The sequence below is a fragment of the Euleptes europaea genome, chromosome 6 (genome assembly GCF_029931775.1).
Source record: "Euleptes europaea isolate rEulEur1 chromosome 6, rEulEur1.hap1, whole genome shotgun sequence".
Lineage (NCBI taxonomy): Eukaryota > Metazoa > Chordata > Lepidosauria > Squamata > Sphaerodactylidae > Euleptes > Euleptes europaea.
In genome coordinates, this window is record NC_079317.1 from 79353667 (window position 1) to 79375275 (window position 21609).

The window sequence follows — 21609 nt, forward strand, 5'->3', positions numbered from 1 at the left end:
AAACCCCGTTGAGCCATGAGGAGAGGCAAGATAAATACTTTAATAAGTGCGTGTATGGGGAGTAGAATGCTCCAGTCCAGTTATGACACAGACATCCAAACGAATGACAGATCCAAGACGACTGTCAATATAAAAGCCTAGCCCTTAAGAGGAAACAGCTTTTCTATATAGTATAGCCATAACCTACATTGTAAAATAAATGTGAAAATTAAATGTAATCACATTCCTTAGTCACAGTAGCCACAGGACTATGCACACTTCACAATTCTATACAAGAGCTAAATTTAGTACGTAAGGATCTCAGCTTTCAGTAGGGGAAAAAAGAGGAAGGCAAGAAAGGCTAACTCATGCATCTAAAGAACATAGGGACAACGTCCAGTGAAATATCCAGAATCAGACAATGATAGAGCATAATTTCCAATGGACAAGATTGTATCTTTTCATCCCACAGTACTAATTGAAACAAAAGTTTGTAAAATGTGAAAAGTGTGCATGATTTATACAGTAAGTGAGCTCCATATTATTGTGGTACAAAATTCAGATTTTTATGGAGATACAGTGCCACACAAACAGAAGATGGACATTAAGTGTTACACATTTTTGACAACTAAATAAATTAGCATTGGGTACATAATACTACAAAATCAGAAAGTAAGCCTTAGTGTACCTTGCAGACTATAAGGAGATATACTCTCAGGTATCTCAGTGTTACTTCAATCACTGTTAAATGACAGCCTCCAGGCTTAGCATTTCTATCAGCAGAAGGGGAACAGAGAGGATTTTCACCAATTCTCCCCTCACACAGACCTCCACCTCTCCCAAGCTCTTCCTAGGGGTCCCCCATCATCCCAGAGAAGCATTTTGGGCTATAGTAGAAAGATGAGAAAGTCACACTGCTTCCAACAGCAAGATCCATGCCAGTCTCATTTGGCAGACCAGTTGCAAGTATTTTTGTGCAAATGTAAACACCTAAAGTAGTTGCATAGGGAGGAGCCATGAAAATCAAATAGGGAATCAATCAGGTATCATTTATGTCAGGGGTGGGGAACGTCAGGCCCGGGGGCCATTTAAGGCCCGCGAAATAATTTGGTCTGGCCCTTCGTGGGTCCTGGCAGATCTCTAGCTCAGAAGGATCTAAGACAGGGGTGGGGAACCTCTGGCCCGCGGGCCATGTAAGGCCTGTGACATCATTTGGTGTGGCCCGCGGAAGCTGCCATTGCCACCACAGGTCCGCGCGCGCAGGTGGGAAGTTGGGAAGGCTTCCCCTGATCGCGCTTTGCCACTTGCATGGCCCAGTGACTCTGTGTATGTGGAGGGGAGGGGAAACCGGGAAGGCTTCCCCCGATTGCCAGGCTGCTTGTGCAGAACCCAGTGAGTGCGTGTGTGTGGAGGAGGGGGGAAAGCCGGGAAGGCTTCCACCGATCGCAGTGCTTTTTGCGCAAAACCCGGTGAGTGCATGTGCGTGTGTGTGGAGGAGGGGGGAAAGCTGGGAAGCTGTGTGTGTGTGGGGGGGGGAAAGAAGCCTCCCTCCCTCCCCTGCAGAGCCTCTCCTAGGTTTGCCAACCTCCAGGTGGTTGTGGAAAACAAAGGTATCAAGCTCACAATAGTAATGCAAAAAGTGCTCTATTATTTACAAGTGCAAAGCGTCAAAAATATCATGAACATATACAAACATAAAACAATGACAATGTATAGCTGAAAGCTACCCGAAGAAGACAAATGTTTGCAAAAGTACAATGACTTGTTTGACAACTTTCTTCTTTTAACAGAAAGCAATAATGGAGCCTAGAATCGGGGGAGGCACGCCTCTGCTGGAGCGTTTGCCGGATGATTTAAACGCTTCACTCAGGCAGCCAGAAAGGTGTATGGAAGAGAAAGATTGCTATTGAAAAATTATTTATAAAGGATTTGAAGGAGCAACAGTTTGAGGCCACCGGCTGACGAAGCTGTCTTCGGACGGCAAAAGCGTTTAAATCATCCGGCAAATGCTCCAGCAGAGGCATGCCTCCCCCGATTCTAGGCTCCATTATTGTTTTCTGTTAAAAGAAGAAAGTTGTCAAACAAGTCATTGTACTTACTTTTGCAAACATTTGTCTTCTTCGGGTAGCTTTCAACTACACATTGTCATTGTTTTATGTTTGTATATGTTTGACGCTTTGCACTTGTAAATAATAGAGCACTTTTTGCATTACTATTGTGAGCTTGATACCTTTGTTTCTCCACAGTTCGCTGTTGGTATCTGTGCTGTATTTTTGCTTAACCTCCAGGTGGTGGCTGGAGACCTGGCAACCCTAGCCTCTCCCCCCCCGCCAGGAGATCTACACCTAGTATGGCCCCCGAATGATGTTATAAATGTGCAAATGGCCCTTGGCAGGAAAAAGGTTCCCCACCCCTGATTTATGTAGTGGGAAAAGGAATTGCATAAAGCATAGAGTAATGCTGGGGGGGGGGGCAATGGCCTTTTTTGGAGCATGCCCCCTGCCAGCTAAGTGGGCACTAACACTGGCATAGGACAACTTATGCTGGAGGCGGTGTGTCCCCAGCTGCAGAAGAACCCCCCTTAGGATTGGCAATTAATCTACTATCTCCAATAAAAAGGTATAGCTAATTGAAAACATGTGTTTTAGTATTTCCCCATCAATGTTCTAAGCAACTATAAAAACAAGTTTGCTGAATTGTTTGCAAAACCTTAGAATGTTCAGAAAAAGACAAACAAGATACATTAATCCAAACACATCATGGTGCTATTAAGCAGAAGAGGACAAAGTTTGTCTTTTTTCAATGTAAAGTCTTGTGGCATCTTCTAGGGGTCAGAGTGAAACACTTACCAAAACAAAGAACCCTTCTATTTGCAGCTGAACCTGAACCAAATAAAAAATGGCTTGTCCCACTGGGCATCTTAAGGACAAATGAATGTTTTGTGGCACAAGTTTTCTACTTTATCAGACTCAAGATTTTGACATATGCTAAAATTCTACTATACCAGAACGCTTGTAATCAGAGAAAAACATTGCTGCAGGAATATTATTGGCTTACTGCATCAGTGTAGAATAAATGGGAAAGCCATCGCTACAGTGTACTTTCAAAAAGGTCAGAAAGGCATGTGTTTTATGGTTAAGCTGTTGCTTATGCCATTTAACAGCTACCTTAATAATGGAGCCAAAAATGGCAGACAAAACTACATCCGATTTCTCATACAAAACTAAAGTAACAACACAGAAAATGTTTATTAACAGGCAGGGAACAACAGATGTTAAAAAGTTGTGCTTACAAAAATCAAGATTTTAAAAATGGCTTCATACAGAGAACCAACAACATTTTTGTTAATGGCTATTCTAAATTATCTATGCAGTCATACATATTTTTATTTCAAGTGATGTTAATATAACAGTGGGAAGATCTTTTACATTATAGCACTTTTATATTTTCAATTTTGTATTTCTCATATACTTTTTTCAGAACTGAAATAGATTATGAAAGTATCAAGAAAAACTGAAGAAAATACTTTAAATACATTTTTTAAAAATCTAAATTCTGGCATATACCTTTTATTTCCTAGAGATTGTGTACTCATTTGTCTGTTAAAATGCAACTAAACCTAAGTTTGTGTTGTACATTGTCGGTCTCTAATATAAGGGAAATTCAAAATATCTAATACTGAAATAGCTTGACGAGAACTGACTCACAAATCAAATTCCATATTAGGTTTCTAAAATGTGCATCTTTAATTATGAGAGGACTTTTTGAATCTATCACAGGGTATAAACAGAAATTTTAATAATTGTCTTTCGTAACCCAATGTAATAAGTACTATTTTGCTGAGAGGAATCAAACACTTCACTCCAGTGCCGTAAAAATACATAATTCTTTGGGACCTTAAAAGTTAATTGTTGCTAAAGGTGGATTTCATCAAAAGCATGAAATCTGCTGAAGCACAATGGCAGGTCTACAAGCTAGTATTTACACGAGGTCTCCTCCCTCCCACCAACACGCTAAGATCATGAAATCTTTATCTGAAATTAGACTGATAGTGATGAGAGGCAAATAGGAGACTCTCCAAACAGACATCTTCATAAGAAAGAAAATATTTGGGGATAATCACTATCCTTTTTAAACATAACTGGTTTTAGATGCAGCTTGTCTGACAATCCATCCTAGATACACTACAGCAGGGGTGGGGAACGTCAGGCCCGGGGGCAGTTTAAGGCCTGCGAAATCATTTGGTCTGTCCTTTTGTGGGTCCTGGCAGATCTTTAGCTCAGAAGGATCTAAGACTGGTGATCCACCCCCTCCCGCCGACAGGAATAGCTTCTATTCAAGGCAGATGTGAGTTTGTTTTGCCGAGAAAAGGAACATTTTTCCCTCTTGCAGAAGAGTCGTTAGGTATGGCGCTGCTAGGACCGCCCAAGAAACTAATTTTTAAGTTGATAATTTTGTATGGCCCACGAATGATGTTATAAATATCCAAATGGCCCTGCCGGAAAAAAGGTTCCCCACCCCTGTACTACAGAGTCATGACGCCTGAGAAGTTTCTAAACTAAAACTTTTCTCTCAGTAAAGTAGTGCAATTGTACCACATGCTTTAACATACATTAAAGTAATATTTTGAAAACTGCAAGCATTGCCCATACCCACAGGAACAGGATCCCAAGACTTTTTTTAGGATGTCCAAGGACATGACAATTTTCTGAAAACATTCAGTTTAAATACACAACCTGTTTCTGTTTACACAGAACCAAGACCTCAGGGTTTAACGGATTGCCGTATACTTTCTAGTAAGGATATTCACTGCTCCAACTCAAGGTTATTTTTAAATTAAAGGGGAACATTTTGTAGTTTATAGTCCCTCATGTGGTATACCCACATAGTGGTAATTGTTAACATTTCTGTATTGCTTTTTTCACAAGAGTCAAAACAAATTAAGCCTCACAACAACCCTGTGAGGTAGGTAATCATGTTATCTATTAGATGGAAAGCTGATTCGTTAAATGAGGAGACACAGCTGTTTGAAGTGAGAGCCTTGCTGGGTTACACATCCAAAGAACATGCACTGTTGCCCACTGGTCTCCAAGAGGAGGCAATCAAGGGAAACATTTCTGGCACAATCCATGTGGGCTTGATGGTGTGTATGCCCCCCCTCAATGCTTCTGTCACTGCCTATTTGCTTTTGCACAATTGAGTTAAAGAAGGAAAAAAGTCCTGCCCATTATTACTAAGAATCAACTGAAATCCTTGCCCTTTTGACCCACCTCATCATCTATTCCCTTACCCAGCAGCCTTAACACTTACCAACTACCCAATATAGTATACGTCAAATATTGTATCCAATGCATGTTTCAAAACTAAAGGTATTTCAACACTAAATTATGTGAAGGACATTAATCAGAAGTCGCAACATCTAAGTTTACACACTTCTAAGGCTGAGAGACCTAGAACAAAATAGTGGCATTCTAAATACGAAGTCTATGAGCAGCAATTCCAATTTAAGAAGTGAAAAACTTCCAATTTAAGAAGTGAAATACAGAGCAGACTTTGGGGGAAATCTGCTACATGGTATTTCAGAGCCAGCTATCCAAAATGCTGGGCCCTAATTTAGCAAATTTTAAGAAAAACAAAACAGAAGTGCTATGGTTCCCTTCAAAGGTCTAAGGAGAGGAAGTTAGCAGCAACTCACTAGCTAGAATTCTAGAATGTCTCGAAAACTGACCCTGCACAAGTTCAGAATCTAATTGCAGAAACAGAGGCCTCAAAAAACAAGAATAACCAGAAAAGGGATACAAACAAAAATACTGCAATACACATGTCAGTCTTCCACTTCAAAAAGATATGGAAAGGATATAAAGAAAAAGATGTAAAAATTAATTAGTTGTATAGAATATTTCACATATAAGAAAAGGCATTTTACAAGTAGGGGATGGGAAAGGTTCACAACTGTGGACTGTGAATGAGTGTGCCATGCTGGAAGAGAAGACCTAACTCAACCTTCTACTCCCTTCATGCACGGATGCCATAGCTGAATAAGGGCAGTGAGATAGATCCAAACAAGATTTGATGCTACACCATATTTGCCCTGGGGGCAGTAGCCCTCTTTTCTGTCACAGCCTCATCAAATTGACAGGAATTTCTCCGGCCACATATACAATTAATTAATTCAGGACAATTAATTCAGCACTGGCATTCAACTATCAATTTAAAACTGGGCAGAAGATGACACAATGAACCTCCCTATACTCATGTTTCCTTTCCCTTAAAACACATCCTATACAGGGGTCTTAAATTCAGACACAATTTGTCTTATACACAAATAAAAATACAGAATTTCTTACATATACACTGGCAGAAAACCTCCGTGACAAAGCGAAGAAAAGGGAGTAAAATATTTGTGTCTGCCTCCAAAAGACAAATACAGAATGGCAGGCAAGCATTAACTTCACACCTCCAGCCATTGGCTGATTGCTATTTCCCCCAGAATACCAGAACTTGGACTTTTATCTTTTTGAACTGGACTTTTATCTTGTGTGAGTCACCTGAGAAAACAGTGCCTAACAAATGTTTTAATTATTCCTTATTTTCTTCCCACTTCCATGTGCAACAGAGACGATACTGAAATGAGTTAGTTAACAAGAATTAAAATCAAGGACTCTCCAGCTGCTGTCTCAAATAGTAAAACAGCCCTTACACCCCAGCCATTCTTTTTTCTGAGCTAGCATGACCATATTACTTAGAAGACTTGAATCCCAGCCAATGATTTAAAACCAGGACTAATAGAAGGGGGATGCTAATTAATCATGCAGAAACTGGAAAGATGTACAGGATCAAGACTGTTTATTTCAAACATCATTAAGAGAAAAACAGAAGTAGTGTTTTAATATGGCACAGAATTGACCTGTGAAATTCCTTCAAAGAGGATGGGGGACATTGATTATACAACAGCAAAAGATCCCCCAAAGGCTGCTGCATTTAAGGTCTTCATGTTCCTATAGTTCCAGGACATACCCATAGATAGGCAAGTTAGCTTGAATATTCTAAGCTCCTGCCCAGAACGTTTAAAAAAAAAAAGTTGAAGTTTCTGCTCAGCTGTTCAGTAAAATAAGCCTGCCCTCATGTTCTCACGAATATATACAAATGAAACTGTGATAGCTGGCATATGGAAGCAGTGATAGGCTGCTTTATTGATCTCTATTTGTATGTACCAACCAATAAAATTGGTATGTCAGTTCCAAGTGGAGTCCTACTCAAAAGGCAAATGGTTGGATATATTTCCTGATTGTCTGGGTATAAATTGATTTTTCTGTCTTGAAAGCAAATTGGTCAGCAGCTGGCACTTATTAATATTATTGCAATTAATTTCAGTAACATCTTTATACTACTGACATTTAGTTGTTTGTCGCTTTGCATTGGTTTATGACAAACATTGGTGTGCCTGTACGCCAATCCACCCTCCATAATTATGTTCTAATTCTATGAAAGGATAAAACTGAAATCAACGTGGACTGAAATACACTGTGCCCAGATTATTAGTTTATAGCATCTGAGTATACCAATATTGCAAAGCAAGTTTAGGCACTGTACTTTTTTTAAAGTGAAATTTAAAAAAAAATCTTACAAAGAGATGCACTAATACATGCCCGCAAACACACTTTAGTGTTTCATATGACCTCTAGAAAATCCCTTTGAAAATTGGAATTCAGGCATCTTCTAAAACACAGGGCAGGTTTTAGCCTTGACAACTGTAACTGTACCTCCGTCCCATCTTGTTTCATATTCCATTTCTTTGTTGAATACGTTCTATTTGTTATAAACGGACTCCAGGATAAAGTTATGCCTGTCTCTCTTCTTCCGAATTCTGTAGACTACAGTAAAAAACACAATAAGGTACAGGGGAGGGCTGTATATGTACAGGTATGTGCATTAAAGTGGCACTATTTCACACTTTGGACTTGACTTGGAGAACACCTACTGAAAATAATAATTACAACTGTTTTAAAACATCAATGTTTTCCCTGTACAAGGATATATAAGGTCAAAGGATGGAACCCCTAAGAACAAGAATACAAAATCTTCTCAGCTGAGTTGTCAGTTATTTAAAAATTACCTTGTCCTACCAAATTACCCTTCTGTTCCTTTCCCATCTGCTACTGCACCATTTTTGGAGTCAGACTGTTAAATGCGAGTAACATTAAATCAAACTGAATTCTTTTTATGCTAAATGAAGCTTGACCAATAAAACAAACTTACTGGTAAATCAAATTTGATCACATTAAGAATGAAAATTTTAGTTCATTTGTGGAATGTTTGGGATGATATGCCATAAACGAAGGTCCTGTCCATGAGTTCACAAACCCACTTACAATGCTAACCATAGTAAGGCTCTCTTCCCCTGGCAACTACAACTTAGCTGCAGTCCTGCCTCCTCCCTTCCCAGCACCAAGGAATACTGAACACATGGTTTGCCGCTGCTTCCTCTCTTCCAACATCTCCTTGTGCTCAAGCCATTTCTGCCAGCACATCCTTCAAACCCAGGTTCATCACAGCAGTGGCACCATGCAATGGCAGTTCATATGCTGACATCCAGGAGATGAAGGGAAACAAAGAGAGTGGCAGATAACCTACTCAGGACTGGTGGTTTTGGGAAGGGAAGAACAAAGGATGCAAAAAAGGGTGGCTGGAGGGAGAGAGGAGAAAACAAGGGGAAAGTAGAACAAAACCACAGGGGGGATCGTCCCTGTAACATTAAGAGAAGACCGAGAGGGTTGGTTGGGAAACTGTCATGCGGCATTATACTTTGGAGAGCATGCCCCAAGATTGAGACAGTCACTAGAGCTTCATGCTCTGAGCTTGAAACCGGTGACAGAAATACAGACTATACGTAATTCCTGGCTTGGCACTTTGCTTCAGAGGCAGCTTCTTTAAGATGCTGAAGAATAAGCTTCACACTGGAGGTGCAGGATTGCACTGTTGCGCTGGCTACTAAGACAAGCTCACTTTGGGCCCTGGACTTGCATATAGGCAAGTCCTTCACTCTTTAATGCAAAAATATGAAAACCAATTTTTTGAACAGGAAACTATATTAATTATAAACTTGGGGGGGACCCTTTTCTATCTTCATTGCTATGTCCCACCACCACTTATTTGAAACATTCACTGAAAGCAACGGGGCTGCCAAGTAGCATGTTAAATGGTTTAAACAAGAGGACACATAACAAGATAATCTTTAATGAAACCGGCAATAAACACACAGAGAGTTATGGTTATTATTGTAAGACACTCTAACTGCTATGCGCAACCCAGTCAAAAAGTTCCAGTCTCTTGATGAGATCCTCATCACAGTCTGGAGGACCATAGCTCTGAAGCAAGGCAAACTTTCCACAGTCACATTAAGAGAAGGTAAAGAAGTCTTTGCCTTTCAAAAAAATAGAATTTCTGCACTTTTTACTTCCTGCCCTAAAAAACCAGAGAATATACCACAGGAATGTATGTCACTCTGCCCTCTTCTAAAATTTAGAAGCAGGAACCTACAAAGAGCCCAGGTGTCAGATGTAAGAACTCTGCAGCAAAATAATGTGCTTAGCATTCTCAAACCTTTAACACAAACCTTTGTCATAACAAGCTGTATTAAGAGACATTGTTCTTTTCAAACCTTTAAAAGTGAAAACTGTTCCTAATCTTAACTACTCTATATATTACTTATGCAATAACTTTCACAACACTCAAGAAACTAGTGACTACACCAGAAAGGAAAGTTCATCACTAATCCAGGATAAGTTAAAAATTTGGGGCAAACAAATGGTCAGACCTGTCAACCTGCTTTAACATAAATACACGTGAACAGGTAAACCAGTCAATATGTGCACTGGCCAGTGAAATATGAGTTTTTGTACTTATTTGCAAAGCTGCAGAAATAAGATTTCTGACAATCAAAAATTAAATGTAGTATAGAATCACAGAGTGGAAGGGATCACCAGGGTTCTCTAGTCCAACCCCCTGCACAATGCACTAACAGGCCAAGAAAATTACCTAGTGACATACCAAATATGACTACTCTAGAAGCAAAAATCTAACATGTAAACATGTTCCCAAACCAAAAATAAATCCTGTTTTAAATTAAGATAGTGCTTTTCACTAAAGTCCCATTTATGAAATATAGAACATGTCCTTGATTTGCTAGTGGATAAATCATTGCTCTCATATACACTGGCCAGGATTCCAGGAGGACAATGCAGTCACATAAAATACTTCTACACATGCATGAGGGAAGATGACTAATTTTTCCTTCCAGTGGCACCCCTTGTTTGGTGCTGCCCCCAAAGGCCTTCACCCTTTAAAAGGGGGCTTTGCGGGAACCATAAGGAGCTCCTCAGGAAAAAGGGAACTGAAAAGTCTCTTTGCACATGCAGAAGTCTGCACATGGTGTTCTGTTTCTGGTCCACTTTCCAAATACCACGTATAAAGTGGGGTGCCAAATTACCGAAGGGTGTCCCTGACATACATATTAAGTAGGTGAAGCTTTTCCTAGTGTGGAGACTAAATGATAAAAAAATCACAAGTAGTTTCAGTATTCTGGGTTGCTTTTAGAGGCCTAGTAAAAGTTGGCAAAACACAAACTAGCAAGAGTAAGTCCTATGTAAGTAAACAAGACCTGCATCCATTTCCTGTACACACATTTCGATCAGCAAGTTTGATCCACACAATTGTGGGTAGACCTTTATTTGTGGAAAAGTTTCCTTTCTGCAATCCCCTCCACCACTGACAAAACCAATCCTGAGAGACAGAGGAATTGTGTGGGATATAATATAGGTGCTACAGAGCAAAGGGGGAAATTCCCCTTCCCATTCTTGTGTAAGTTCACATTCCATTAGTACAAAAGAGGGAAGGAGAAAGGTGATTTCCACCAGTTCCCTTTTCCCAATGCAGACAATGCTATCAACATCTCAGGACCAGCTTGGGGAGGGGGGTGACAACACAAGGGGCTTCAGAAGAAGGGGAAAACAGCAGAGGTGTCTTTTGTGAGGGCTGCTGTCCTCAGTTACCTGCAACCATTCCTAAAAGTCTACAATGTGAAAACACTAAGAATATATTATATGTGAATCTATGTAGCTAAGTGTGATACTGCAATTTAGAATGGAAAGGAAAAATGTACCTTGGACCCACTGAAGTGTTTCCAGGGACAGGAGGACGTCTGCCCACAAAGCATGAATTTCTCACCTCCCCCCTCCTGCTCAACTTAAAGTATGCCCTGGGGCCCCCTTGGGATCCCGTCCCCAAAAAGCAGCATTTTGGGCCGCAGCAGGAAGGGGGAGGCAAGACAGTTGTGCTCTGTGGGTGGAAATCCTTCCATCCTTGGAAACGCTCTGGTGGATCCAAGCTGGAGGTTTCCAGTCTACAAAACAGGGGTTCATAAATGTTGTTAAATGTTGTTATACTATGTCTCCTCAAGTCAAGTAAACAGTTCTTCTGACCTCAAAAATATATATATATTCAGAAAACATAATGTTCACCTGCAAGTGCCTACTTGCCCTAAACCTGCAATAAAGCAGATCATGTGAAAAAAAGTAAGCAGCATGGCCATATCACTTCAAATTATACTTTACATTTACAGCTCAGGGATCTTCTCGTGTGCATGTCACACACAGTAGGCACTTGTTTGTAACATTCTTCCATAATTCATTTTTTCATACCATATCTCAGATTATAAGATATACTAATTTTGTATACCATATATACTATATACCAGGAATTCTTCAAGCTGATTTTACTTACCATTTTAGATAGAAATTTAAGTCACAGCTTGTTTTATCATTACTACAATAAGTTACTATCTACTACTTTAAAACCTATTTTATATATTTACTTGCCAGTTAAAAACATATGTACCTAGATAAAATAACTTATTATCCTCATTTATACTTTATCTGATATTATTGCTCATTAAGACAGGACACATTGCACATTTTAACAGAACAGGACATAATTTAGTCATTTTGATGATGCAATATTTTGCTAGGCATGTACTTTCATTTGACTAGGATAGCTGACACCTAAGTTTAACACTTTCAGCTATTTTCACATAAAATAATTTGCATTTCCACCCCACCCTGTAAACATTTCAGAAATTTAAACCAGCCTAGAAATCAAACTATTAGAGCCCAACAAGTAACAAAAACATTTAAGTTAGCATATGAAAAAGGAGCTCTAAATAAATGACACAGGAGGCAATAAATTGACACGACAAGTAAATAAAAGGCTAAAGCACTCCAATACCATTGAAACTGTTTTAATGTTGTTGCAAGTGCATAATGCAACAATCATCAGACCATAAAGAAACCCAAATATTTAGAATGCATTTTAATTACCCCTTTCCACCTATTTTACAGAAGAAATGTTCAGTTTCACCTTTACCCAGGTTTGTGTGTGTGTGCCTAAGAAATTAACGTTTCTGTGCCAACTTAAATTCCTATATGTTTTAAAAAAGAATATGAAAAAATATTAACCTCAGCTTCAATGTACAGTTTCCAGAATCTGCCAGAACTTGGGAACTGGGCAACAAGGCGTTCATAGGTCTTCCGTGCTTTGTCTATAGGTTGATTCTAAAAATTGAAAACCAATAAACATTTACAATATTTATGATGTAAAATCATACACAATTACTTTCAGAACCAATTACTGTGTGTGGACCCATTTGATAAGGAAATGTAATCCTATGTCACTAAACCTGTGCCTCTCGAATGAGAATGCTCCAAGCGTCAAGGTCATATGGATTCTCTTCTAGTTTCTTTTCAGCTTTCTTTACTTTTTCTGGGACATATTCAGCAGCCTAGAAAACACAAAGTAGAAGATTAAGGATCCCAAATAAACCAATACATTCAGTGCCAACAGCTACTATTAACGATCAGTGCATCACTAGATATGGGGGTGGAGGTTCCATAAAAGTACACAGATGAACTTGCCCAGAAGTTGCATACATAAGCACAGTCCACAAGAAATCAGCTGCACAGTAACAAAGGTACTGAATGTCACGGTCATCTTTGGTTTATTTTTAATTTTTCTTCACCACCTCATGGTCTACAAGCTTTCTACAAAAAGCAAGCACAGGATGGGGGACAGATTTAAACGCTTCACAATTTGAAGGTCTGCGACTGCTCAACATACTTTTTTTTTCTATTCATGAAGCTCTTGTGAACCTTGTGCATTCTAGTGGAAGAGTGTGATTGCTCCAGCGGTTTTCTGGGGGATTAGCACAGGGTTCCCTTGACATTCTATAGACAATATATTACCAATGAACAGTGTTACAGGTATTTCAAACCATCCTAAATGCAGAAAGCTACAGTATGCTATAAAGCATACTTGATGGTTTGTGAGGATATTCTGGATGTGGCAGGTGCTCGGAGTGTGGACTGGATCTCCTTGGCTAAACCTGGGGACTGTACATTTTCCCTTCTCCTCCTCTTCTGCATTCTCCTTCACTGTCCTAATCTGTTCTTGTATGCACTTTCCCCTGTGAGAGTTTCTCCTTCCTTTCTCCTGAAAGTGGAGTATCTGTTGTTACAAAGTAGTTTCACGCAAACGCCAATTTTCATCATCCAGAACAGGCATGGATCTGACTGGCTCAGTGGTAGAGCATCTGGTTGGCAGGCAGAAAGTCCCAGGTTCAATCCCCGGCATCTCCAGTTAAAGGGACTAGGCAAGTAGGTGATGTGAAAGACCTCTACTTGAGTCCCTGGAGAGCCACTGCCAGTCTGAGTAGACAATACTGACTTTGATGGACCAAGGGTCTGATTCAGTATAAGGAAGCTTCATGTGTTCATGTGACTGTCCCACACGATGCAAAAGTGAACTCTGCACAAACATTTCTAAGGAAGAATCCTCCATTCTTCCTTAATTCAACACACTATGGAGCTACTAAGGTGATAGGGGCCAACATTGTAAGAAGGGACAGATGGTAAAAAGGGACAGATGGCAGTCTTTTTACCACAGATATTCTTAATGCTTTGTTGTATCTGGTGTCCCACAAAGAGGAAAGTTTTTAAAAGATATTGTCAGGCGCTGCCTCCTGGGGGGTTGGAATCAGGGGTAGGCACGCTCCCCAGAAACCCAGTGTCATCAGTCCCATCAAAGTCTCAGAAAAGGAGGTGGGGTAACAGCACCCTCAGTCATCTCTCCTCCAGCCTTTGGTCCACCCACTGGTTAACTAGGTATGAACTGGCCCATCTTCCTTGACTCCCTCATAACCTGCATAATAAAGAGTTCCTGGGGGTGGGCCTACTCCCAGGGCTCCTCCAATTCTATCGCTTTGGGGCAGAATGCCTCCCTCAGGATTCCCTTAGAAGACTCCTCTGCTGGCAGGTGCTGCCCCAAGAGATGGGTGGCCCCATTCCCTGTTCTGTGGCCCCTCCCAGGCTGGTAGCCCTATACCTGCCTCCTTCCCCTCCTGCTAGCTGTCTTGTCTTCAAGCCAGCCTCTCTTGTGGGCCAAACCCATGCCTGACTAACCCAGCCTTCCTCATCCTCCCTGTCTCCCAACAGGCCTGCCAGTTCCCCACTGCTCTGGCAGCCTCCTTCCAGCGCCTCTCCCAGCCTTCTGCAAAGTCTGCCGGGACACATTGCTGAGGTCCCAAAGCCACTGCAGCTACCCAGCTTGACTCCCTGGTTTCGGAAGGCAGCAAGGAGAAAGCTGTTGGATTGGCTGTTATCTCAGGTCCTTCACCTCTGCATAGCGGGGGGGGGGGGGCTCGCTGCCAGCCCCAGACAGACATTAAGAGATATACATTTCAGAGGCATACATCAGCCAAATAATCAGTGGCTGGTTGGAACCCCCCACCCAATTCTGAGGCTCCCTCTTCCACTCCTTTCCCTATTATCAGAACACAGGAAGGGGACAGCATACACAGGCTCCCCAACTCCTATAAATTAGGGACAGCTGTAATTTGCTAGGATTACCAAATGCTCAATTCTGGCAGGAGGGCTGCCACTAGTGGGAGGGCTGCTGGACCAGTGGGAGAAAGGTCTGGGACATAAGTGACAAAACACTGCATGTCATGCAACATCATTTTAGCCCACTGACCAACTCCAACAGCTCCCAGGGAGGCTGCCAGCAGCCTGTCATTCCTAGATGAACCCTTTCAAGTAAAGCCTGTTTAAGACTGAGGCCCATTCTGAAGGCAATACATGGAATGGTTTACACACACACAAACACACTCCAGGAATTAGTAGCAACACACCCTGGCACAGTAGCCTTCAGAATAGAGAAGCTCCATTCTGGAGGCATCACACATGGGTGTTTTATTCTCGCTTTCCCCTTGCAAGTAGGGGAAACATAGAGTCTTTGTCAATGCCTCCAAAGTTACAGAGGCTGTATGCATGGTTGGCTTGCCTGACTGCAGGAAGGCAACTCGTATAATATTTTATACAGCAATTGTATTGGACAACATGTGGGAATGCTGGCTTGAAAACATTAGCCTCACTTATTCACTGCTATCATTATTAAGTAACAACCCTAGAAACCCTAACAGCAACAAAATCAAGATGACCTCTGTCCCCAGGTTTACAATGCATTAAAGCAAAACATGAGAAGAGACTAGAATAGCCAAGGCAAATAAGAGTGCAGAGGCTGCCTGAAAATCAACCATTACTTGTACTACTGGAAGTGGCAATGGATATACAATGCTATCCTACAAACCTCAGGTGTAAGGTAGGATTCTCAAATACATTTATGTTTAAGTCCTATTTTTAATGGAATGTACTTCCAAAGCAGCATGTTTACCTCCAGTATTTAAGAAACTTGAAGCCACATTGCAAGTTTTTGCCAATCACCTTGTTACTAAAGGAGAACATATTAGGATATTCTTACCCTACAGGCATTGTTCAATGTATATGTTTACAAAAATGTTGGCACATTGATGTTTTTAAAAAGATAACATATTTAATATATTAAAAAGAATCTTGAACTAAATGTTATTCTTGACATTTAAGTTATGTTACAAAAACATGGGATCAAATTTAATTTTACCTCTTATTTAGAATTCATTTTATGACATTTATAAAAGTAAACCCTTTTCTATGGCAGCAGCTAAGCATGACAAAATTTTCTGGATAATTCATTCATTCAGCTTTTCAAAAAAAATGGTATTAAAAACAAAAACTGATAATTCAGAAGATTGAACTGTTACACTTGTATATCCCATTGACAATGCTTAAGAGGAACTTTAAAAGGTTAACAGTTTGGATACACAAAAACTGGCCTAGCTAAACAAAAAAGCTGAGAAATTATTTAAAATAAGTTACAGGCTTGCACATAATACACACAAGACTTAGCTAAACTCTTTGCCCAGTGATGTTATATACCTATTTTCCCATTTATTTGAAACCAACAACGTTCAAATTTGTAAAGCTCCGAATACATATGAAGTAAATATGAACATTAGTTTGTAGGACTTAGCATAGTCAATTTTCCCTCTGCTTTCAAGCTTCCATACAAGAGTGGTATATACACTACCCAAATCTAGCAAAAAGGTTCAAACAGGAATGCATTGGAGCAATTAGTGAGGTGCACTGACTTATTTCACTTTAACATCATCAGTTTTACTTTACTTACTTCTGACAGATTAAAATGTAAATGCAGCTTTGCCTAAGAACAGGCCAGAACAGTATTTTAACAGTACAGTGGATAGGACCAGTGTGTAACAAAAGGCATTTGTTTTAAAACACGGACTACATCAGGACCACAATGCATGCAGTTAAAAAAATTGCTATAAAAATAACATGCACAGGATCCGTTCTCACTTGAGCTCAAGCCCAGTTGCAGTTCACCATGCAGTAATTTTTAAAAAGTATTTCTGCACATGGCTACTGTCTAGACCTGTACTGAGCAACTTTGTCAGTCCAGCTGCCTCATCCAGCGTGGATCTTGCATACAAAGATTCCCACTGGGCCCTCACATGGAAGGGACTACTAATGTTACTCCTAAACACTCCCACATTTACAGAAGCATCAAACTCAAGCAACTCCACCCACTCCAGTTTTCTCATTATCATATGAGCACCCCATCCCATTGTTCCTTTGCTCTTTGTCACCTAAACAAGTAACCCTTCCCTTTCTGTCTGCCATCCACCCCACCATACTTTTCTTTTTCATTAATCCTCAGCATAAGCATCCCAGTTTCTCATTCACCCCTATGTATGCTCTTTGAGACAAGAGTATTTTTCTCATTCTCCAACAGCCAATTTTGTCTTGAAGTCCCTCCTCAAAATTGCCTTAATCTGGAAAAATTGGGGTCCTGGGATCCCCCTACTAAGGGAGAGACTTCTGATCAGTACAGCCACCTGAATTCTGGCATTAAAATCTGAAACTACATATAAACAGGACTTGATTGGGGGTAGCCCACACTAGTTGTACTTTCATGGTCTTACAGTTTTTTTTCAGGTTGTGCCACAATGATTAGGGGCATGTCCTCAGGACACCCCCTCTGCGCTTAGCTGCATGCCCATTGGGGCTCAGGGAGGCCTGCTGCACTGCTATGGCGGCAGCATGAGTTGTTTCTGGCTGTGCCCTACCCACTCTGCTAGGTTTTTTCAATTACTTCAACACTGTGTGCTTTTCAATGGGCACACCGTGGCTTCCTTCCCTCCCTGGCAGAGATTTTGGAAGGCAAAGGGAAGCAGAAATGGCAGCTGAACCCAGCTGTTCAGCCGCAGCATTAAGAAAAGCTGCTACTGAAGCACAGAAGAGCCTGCAGCTGAGCACTCCAGGGACTACGAGCTGGGTTGTGAAGGCCTTAAAAGGTGGTGCGCTGCATATTCCTTGGTCTTTAAAAAGCAAAATGGAAGTTGAAATTTCTGTCCAATTTGGCAGAACCATCTCTCACTCCTGCACTGCATGCTTGCTCACTTTTCTCAGAGTTGATCACCAGCTCTTCCAGGTTCTGGTGAGGGCTGTCTGAGATCCATACATTCAGATGACCTGGTAGGCTGGCACACTACCTCCCACCTCTTTAAGTAAGACTGCTAGTACATTCTACTGAAATCACCGTATTTTTCACACCTTTCCTTCTGGGTCAACAATAAGAACACAAACAGAAACACTTTTTCTTTGCAATGCACTATAAATCCTAAAACAGTTTGAATATTTTAGCTAAAATCTGAAAATTCAGAGCAAGCCAGGGTTATAGACAGAGGAAGGGACACAGAGGAAGGGACCCCAAACTGACTTGTAGAAGAATCCCCTGAATTCTACTAGTCTTTTATCCCAAAGCCATGCTTGCCCCAAGACTCACATTCTTAACTCAGCCTCCTTAAGATACATTCAGTCAAAGAAACTGCATCTCATTTTGAAAGACTGCAGTAAGGAAAAAAACAGCATGGCAGGCATGACAAAGTTTGGCAGAGGCAAATCTATATATCATCAATATATTTGAAGAAATAACAGAAACCGCAAGCTTTGAGCGCTTAAATAAAGGTGCCAAGATATTAATTCTGTATTCACCAGAAGTAATGTGATAAATTAATGGATGTCATAAGATGCAAGTTGTATCGCTGAAGCTAAGCAACTTTGACCTTTAACTCTCTGAATGGGAGATCTTCTAGAAATGAATGCAAGATCCTCAGAGACTGGAGTAGAAGTTTAACACATTAATAGTAACATATTCATCTTGTGGTATGGAGAGGAGAGTAATGTAAAGTCAAAGAATGTTTTAGCTAACAGCAGTATACCCAGAGAAGCCTGTATTGAAGTGGTAGAATCCTTTCCAATTAATCCACTGCAGTGCTCTTTCTAGCCTGAGGAAAGGATGAAAAGATGTGCTCTATGAGCTGCATGGAGCTACTTCTCATGGGTACGACATCTCTGCTCATGCCACAGAAAACAAGACTGGAGTACTCATTAAAGGTCTGAATAAGACAAGAGAACTTCATTCTCTGGTTTTGTCGCATCTTGGCGAATGAAGATTGCAGCAGCAGACACCCAGGACAGAAAGCCGTGAACACTCACGCCAGAAATCAAAAGTAGAAGGGGCTTAAGAAAAATTAAGTTTAAAGAAGCTAGTGAAATATAGTGGCTGACAGACTGTTCAGACAGTAATTAAAAATCACAAGGTAACAAAACATTTCCTGTACCACTTCAAACTGCAAATGGAGGGGGCTGCATATCAGAATATTACCCCTCCTTGCAGTAAAATTCCTTCCTGATCATAGGAAGTGAATACAGAGAATGCTCTACTGAATTCTTCTCCTACACATGCTCATTTCCTAGATGCTGCAGCTGCAAATTTTTGTATTGGGGGAATAGTTAAGCATCCAGACTGACAGCCTTAAGGGGCACAGAGTTAAAAAAAAAATTACATATTTATTCTGATTATGTAAATAACTCCAGTAAGGGTACATTTTAGTGGAATACTAATTAGTGGAATCCTGGCAAATATAAAAATGTATTTTCCAGCCTCTATTCCTCTAGAGAGCCAACATGGTGTAGCGGTTAGGAACGGTGGACTCTCTAATCCGGAGAACCAGGTTTGATTTCCTACTCCTCCACATGAGTGGCAGACTCTAATCTGGTGAACCAAGGTGTTTTCCCTACTCCAACACATGAAGCCAGCTGGGTGACCTTGGGCTAGTCACAGTTCTCTCTGAACTCTCTCAGCCCCACCTACATCTCAAGGTTCCTGTTGTGGGGAGAGGAAGGAAGGGCGATTGTAAGCCGGTTTGATTCTCCTTAAAAGGTAGAGAAAGGGGGTTACCGCACTTTGTATTCCCAGTGATGTATTAAGAGTTTGAAAATGTTATAAAAAACATTGCTTTAAAAGGGTTTTTGGATACCATGGCTTATAAATGTTTGGAAGACATCTTCACAGCTAAAGGGGCCAAACAAAGTGCAAACAGTATTTTTTATAACGTTTTCAAACTCTTAATACATCGCTGGGAATACAAATGCGGTAACCCCCATAGTCCGCATATAAAAACCAACTCTTCTTCTTTTATGAAGGGCTGAATTGTACTGTCCTTATTTTTCTTTTTTAAATTTTTTTGCAGTCAAGTCATAACCAACTTATGGCGACCCTGAAGGGTTTTTAAGGCAAGAGACATTCAGAGATGGTATGCCATTGCCTACATCATAGCAACCCTAGTTTTCCTTGGTGGTCTCCCATCCAAACAGTAACCAGGGCCAACCTTGTTTAGCTTCCAAGATAGAGCTATCCTGGGCTATCCAGGTCAGCCCTACCTCACAGCAATGTGGGTAACTGAAATATTTGTAACAATATATATGATTCCTTGAACATGAAGTATGTGTAAATATTTTTACTTAAATGTAAACAAGGGTGAATGAACTGCATGCAAAAATCAAAGATTTATTAGCAATGCTACATCAGAGTTCCCCAGCATGGTGCCTGTTGGTGCCATGGCACCCACCAACACTTTTTCTGGCACCTGCCAAGCATTTTAGAAAGTGGTTGGAGCCAGACAGGGCTTTTGCCCAGCAGGGTGTCTGATTGGCCATACAGATCATTAAAAATGTTGCTTTGGCAGCAACTGCCACCACAGCACAAGGATCTCCACTGTCTGACTGAAGTTACGATGTGTATATGCAATATGTTAAGCAATATTTTTATTTTAAAAGACACCCAGTTAAGCAGAGCTTCTGCCTGAAATGTTGAAGAGTTACTGTTAGAGTTATGCATAACCTCATTCCTTACGTTTTGTGGTTGAGTCCACCACCTCTTTAAAATTCTAAAGATGCCCACAGGATCAAAAAGGCAGGGACCCCTGTGCTAAGTTATCCCACTAATGTAAAACCATCCATTTTAAAATTCCAACTGAATATTTTGAACAATCCTGTACTCCTGCAGCATAATGATGCCACATCACTAACCTCTAGAAAGTGTGCAAGTGCACTGAGTTGGATTGTCAAAGAAATAAATAGAACAGATAACAATACAACATGATACAGAGCTGAGGAAATAAATGGCCAACAGGACATTCCTAAGGAGAGTTACTATAGCCTAAGTCCATTCATTTCAATGGGCTTAGACTGGCGTAACTCTCATCAGGAAGGCAGTGTAAATCCTCTAACAGAGAGGAAAGTTCTGATAGCTGCCCTTTTAACAATGAATCTGGGAACCACTGATATAACAAATGATTGATCAGGAAGGAAAAAAATGAATGTCCTACAAAGGAAGAACATTCTACTATGGGAAAAAATAATGAATGGGGGACAAGAGAGCAGACAAGCACTTGTAAGGCATGCAGTCAGAAAACAGAGCTTTTCCTCACTTGTCCAAGGGAATTTTTCTTTAGGTTTTCAACCTCCAGACACCCATTTCTATATCACCTAGACAGGCAAGAAAGAAACCCTGCCACTTTGCAGACTTCTGAACAGTGCACTCTTAATTCATGTGGAATCCAGCCAGACCTCACCATTGCCACACAAGGGTGTGTTCTAGGGCACAGTTCAGCATTTCCCTGCAAAGCTGCATAATGTAGAAAATTAAGTCTTTTTTGGAAACTTGTCCACCATTACTAATCTTTTCAGTGAGAAACCTCACGGTTTTCCATTAGTATGAGAAACTCTGGCTTAAGGCAAGCTCAGCTCAGTCTATAGAACCTCTTTATTTTTGCATAACTGA

The 21609-nt window shown here is 40.6% G+C and overlaps 1 protein-coding gene across 1 annotated transcript in view; it reads right to left on the minus strand.

Moving 5' to 3' along the window:
• Positions 1-21609, minus strand: part of CSTF3 (cleavage stimulation factor subunit 3) — an 87362-nt gene that overhangs the window by 62911 nt on the left and 2842 nt on the right. The window contains exons 2-3 of the mRNA XM_056851149.1: positions 12713-12814; positions 12492-12587 (exon numbers count right to left, since the gene is read on the minus strand). Of these exons, the coding sequence (XP_056707127.1) occupies positions 12492-12587; positions 12713-12814 (198 nt within the window). The remainder of the gene's footprint in view (positions 1-12491; positions 12588-12712; positions 12815-21609) is intronic.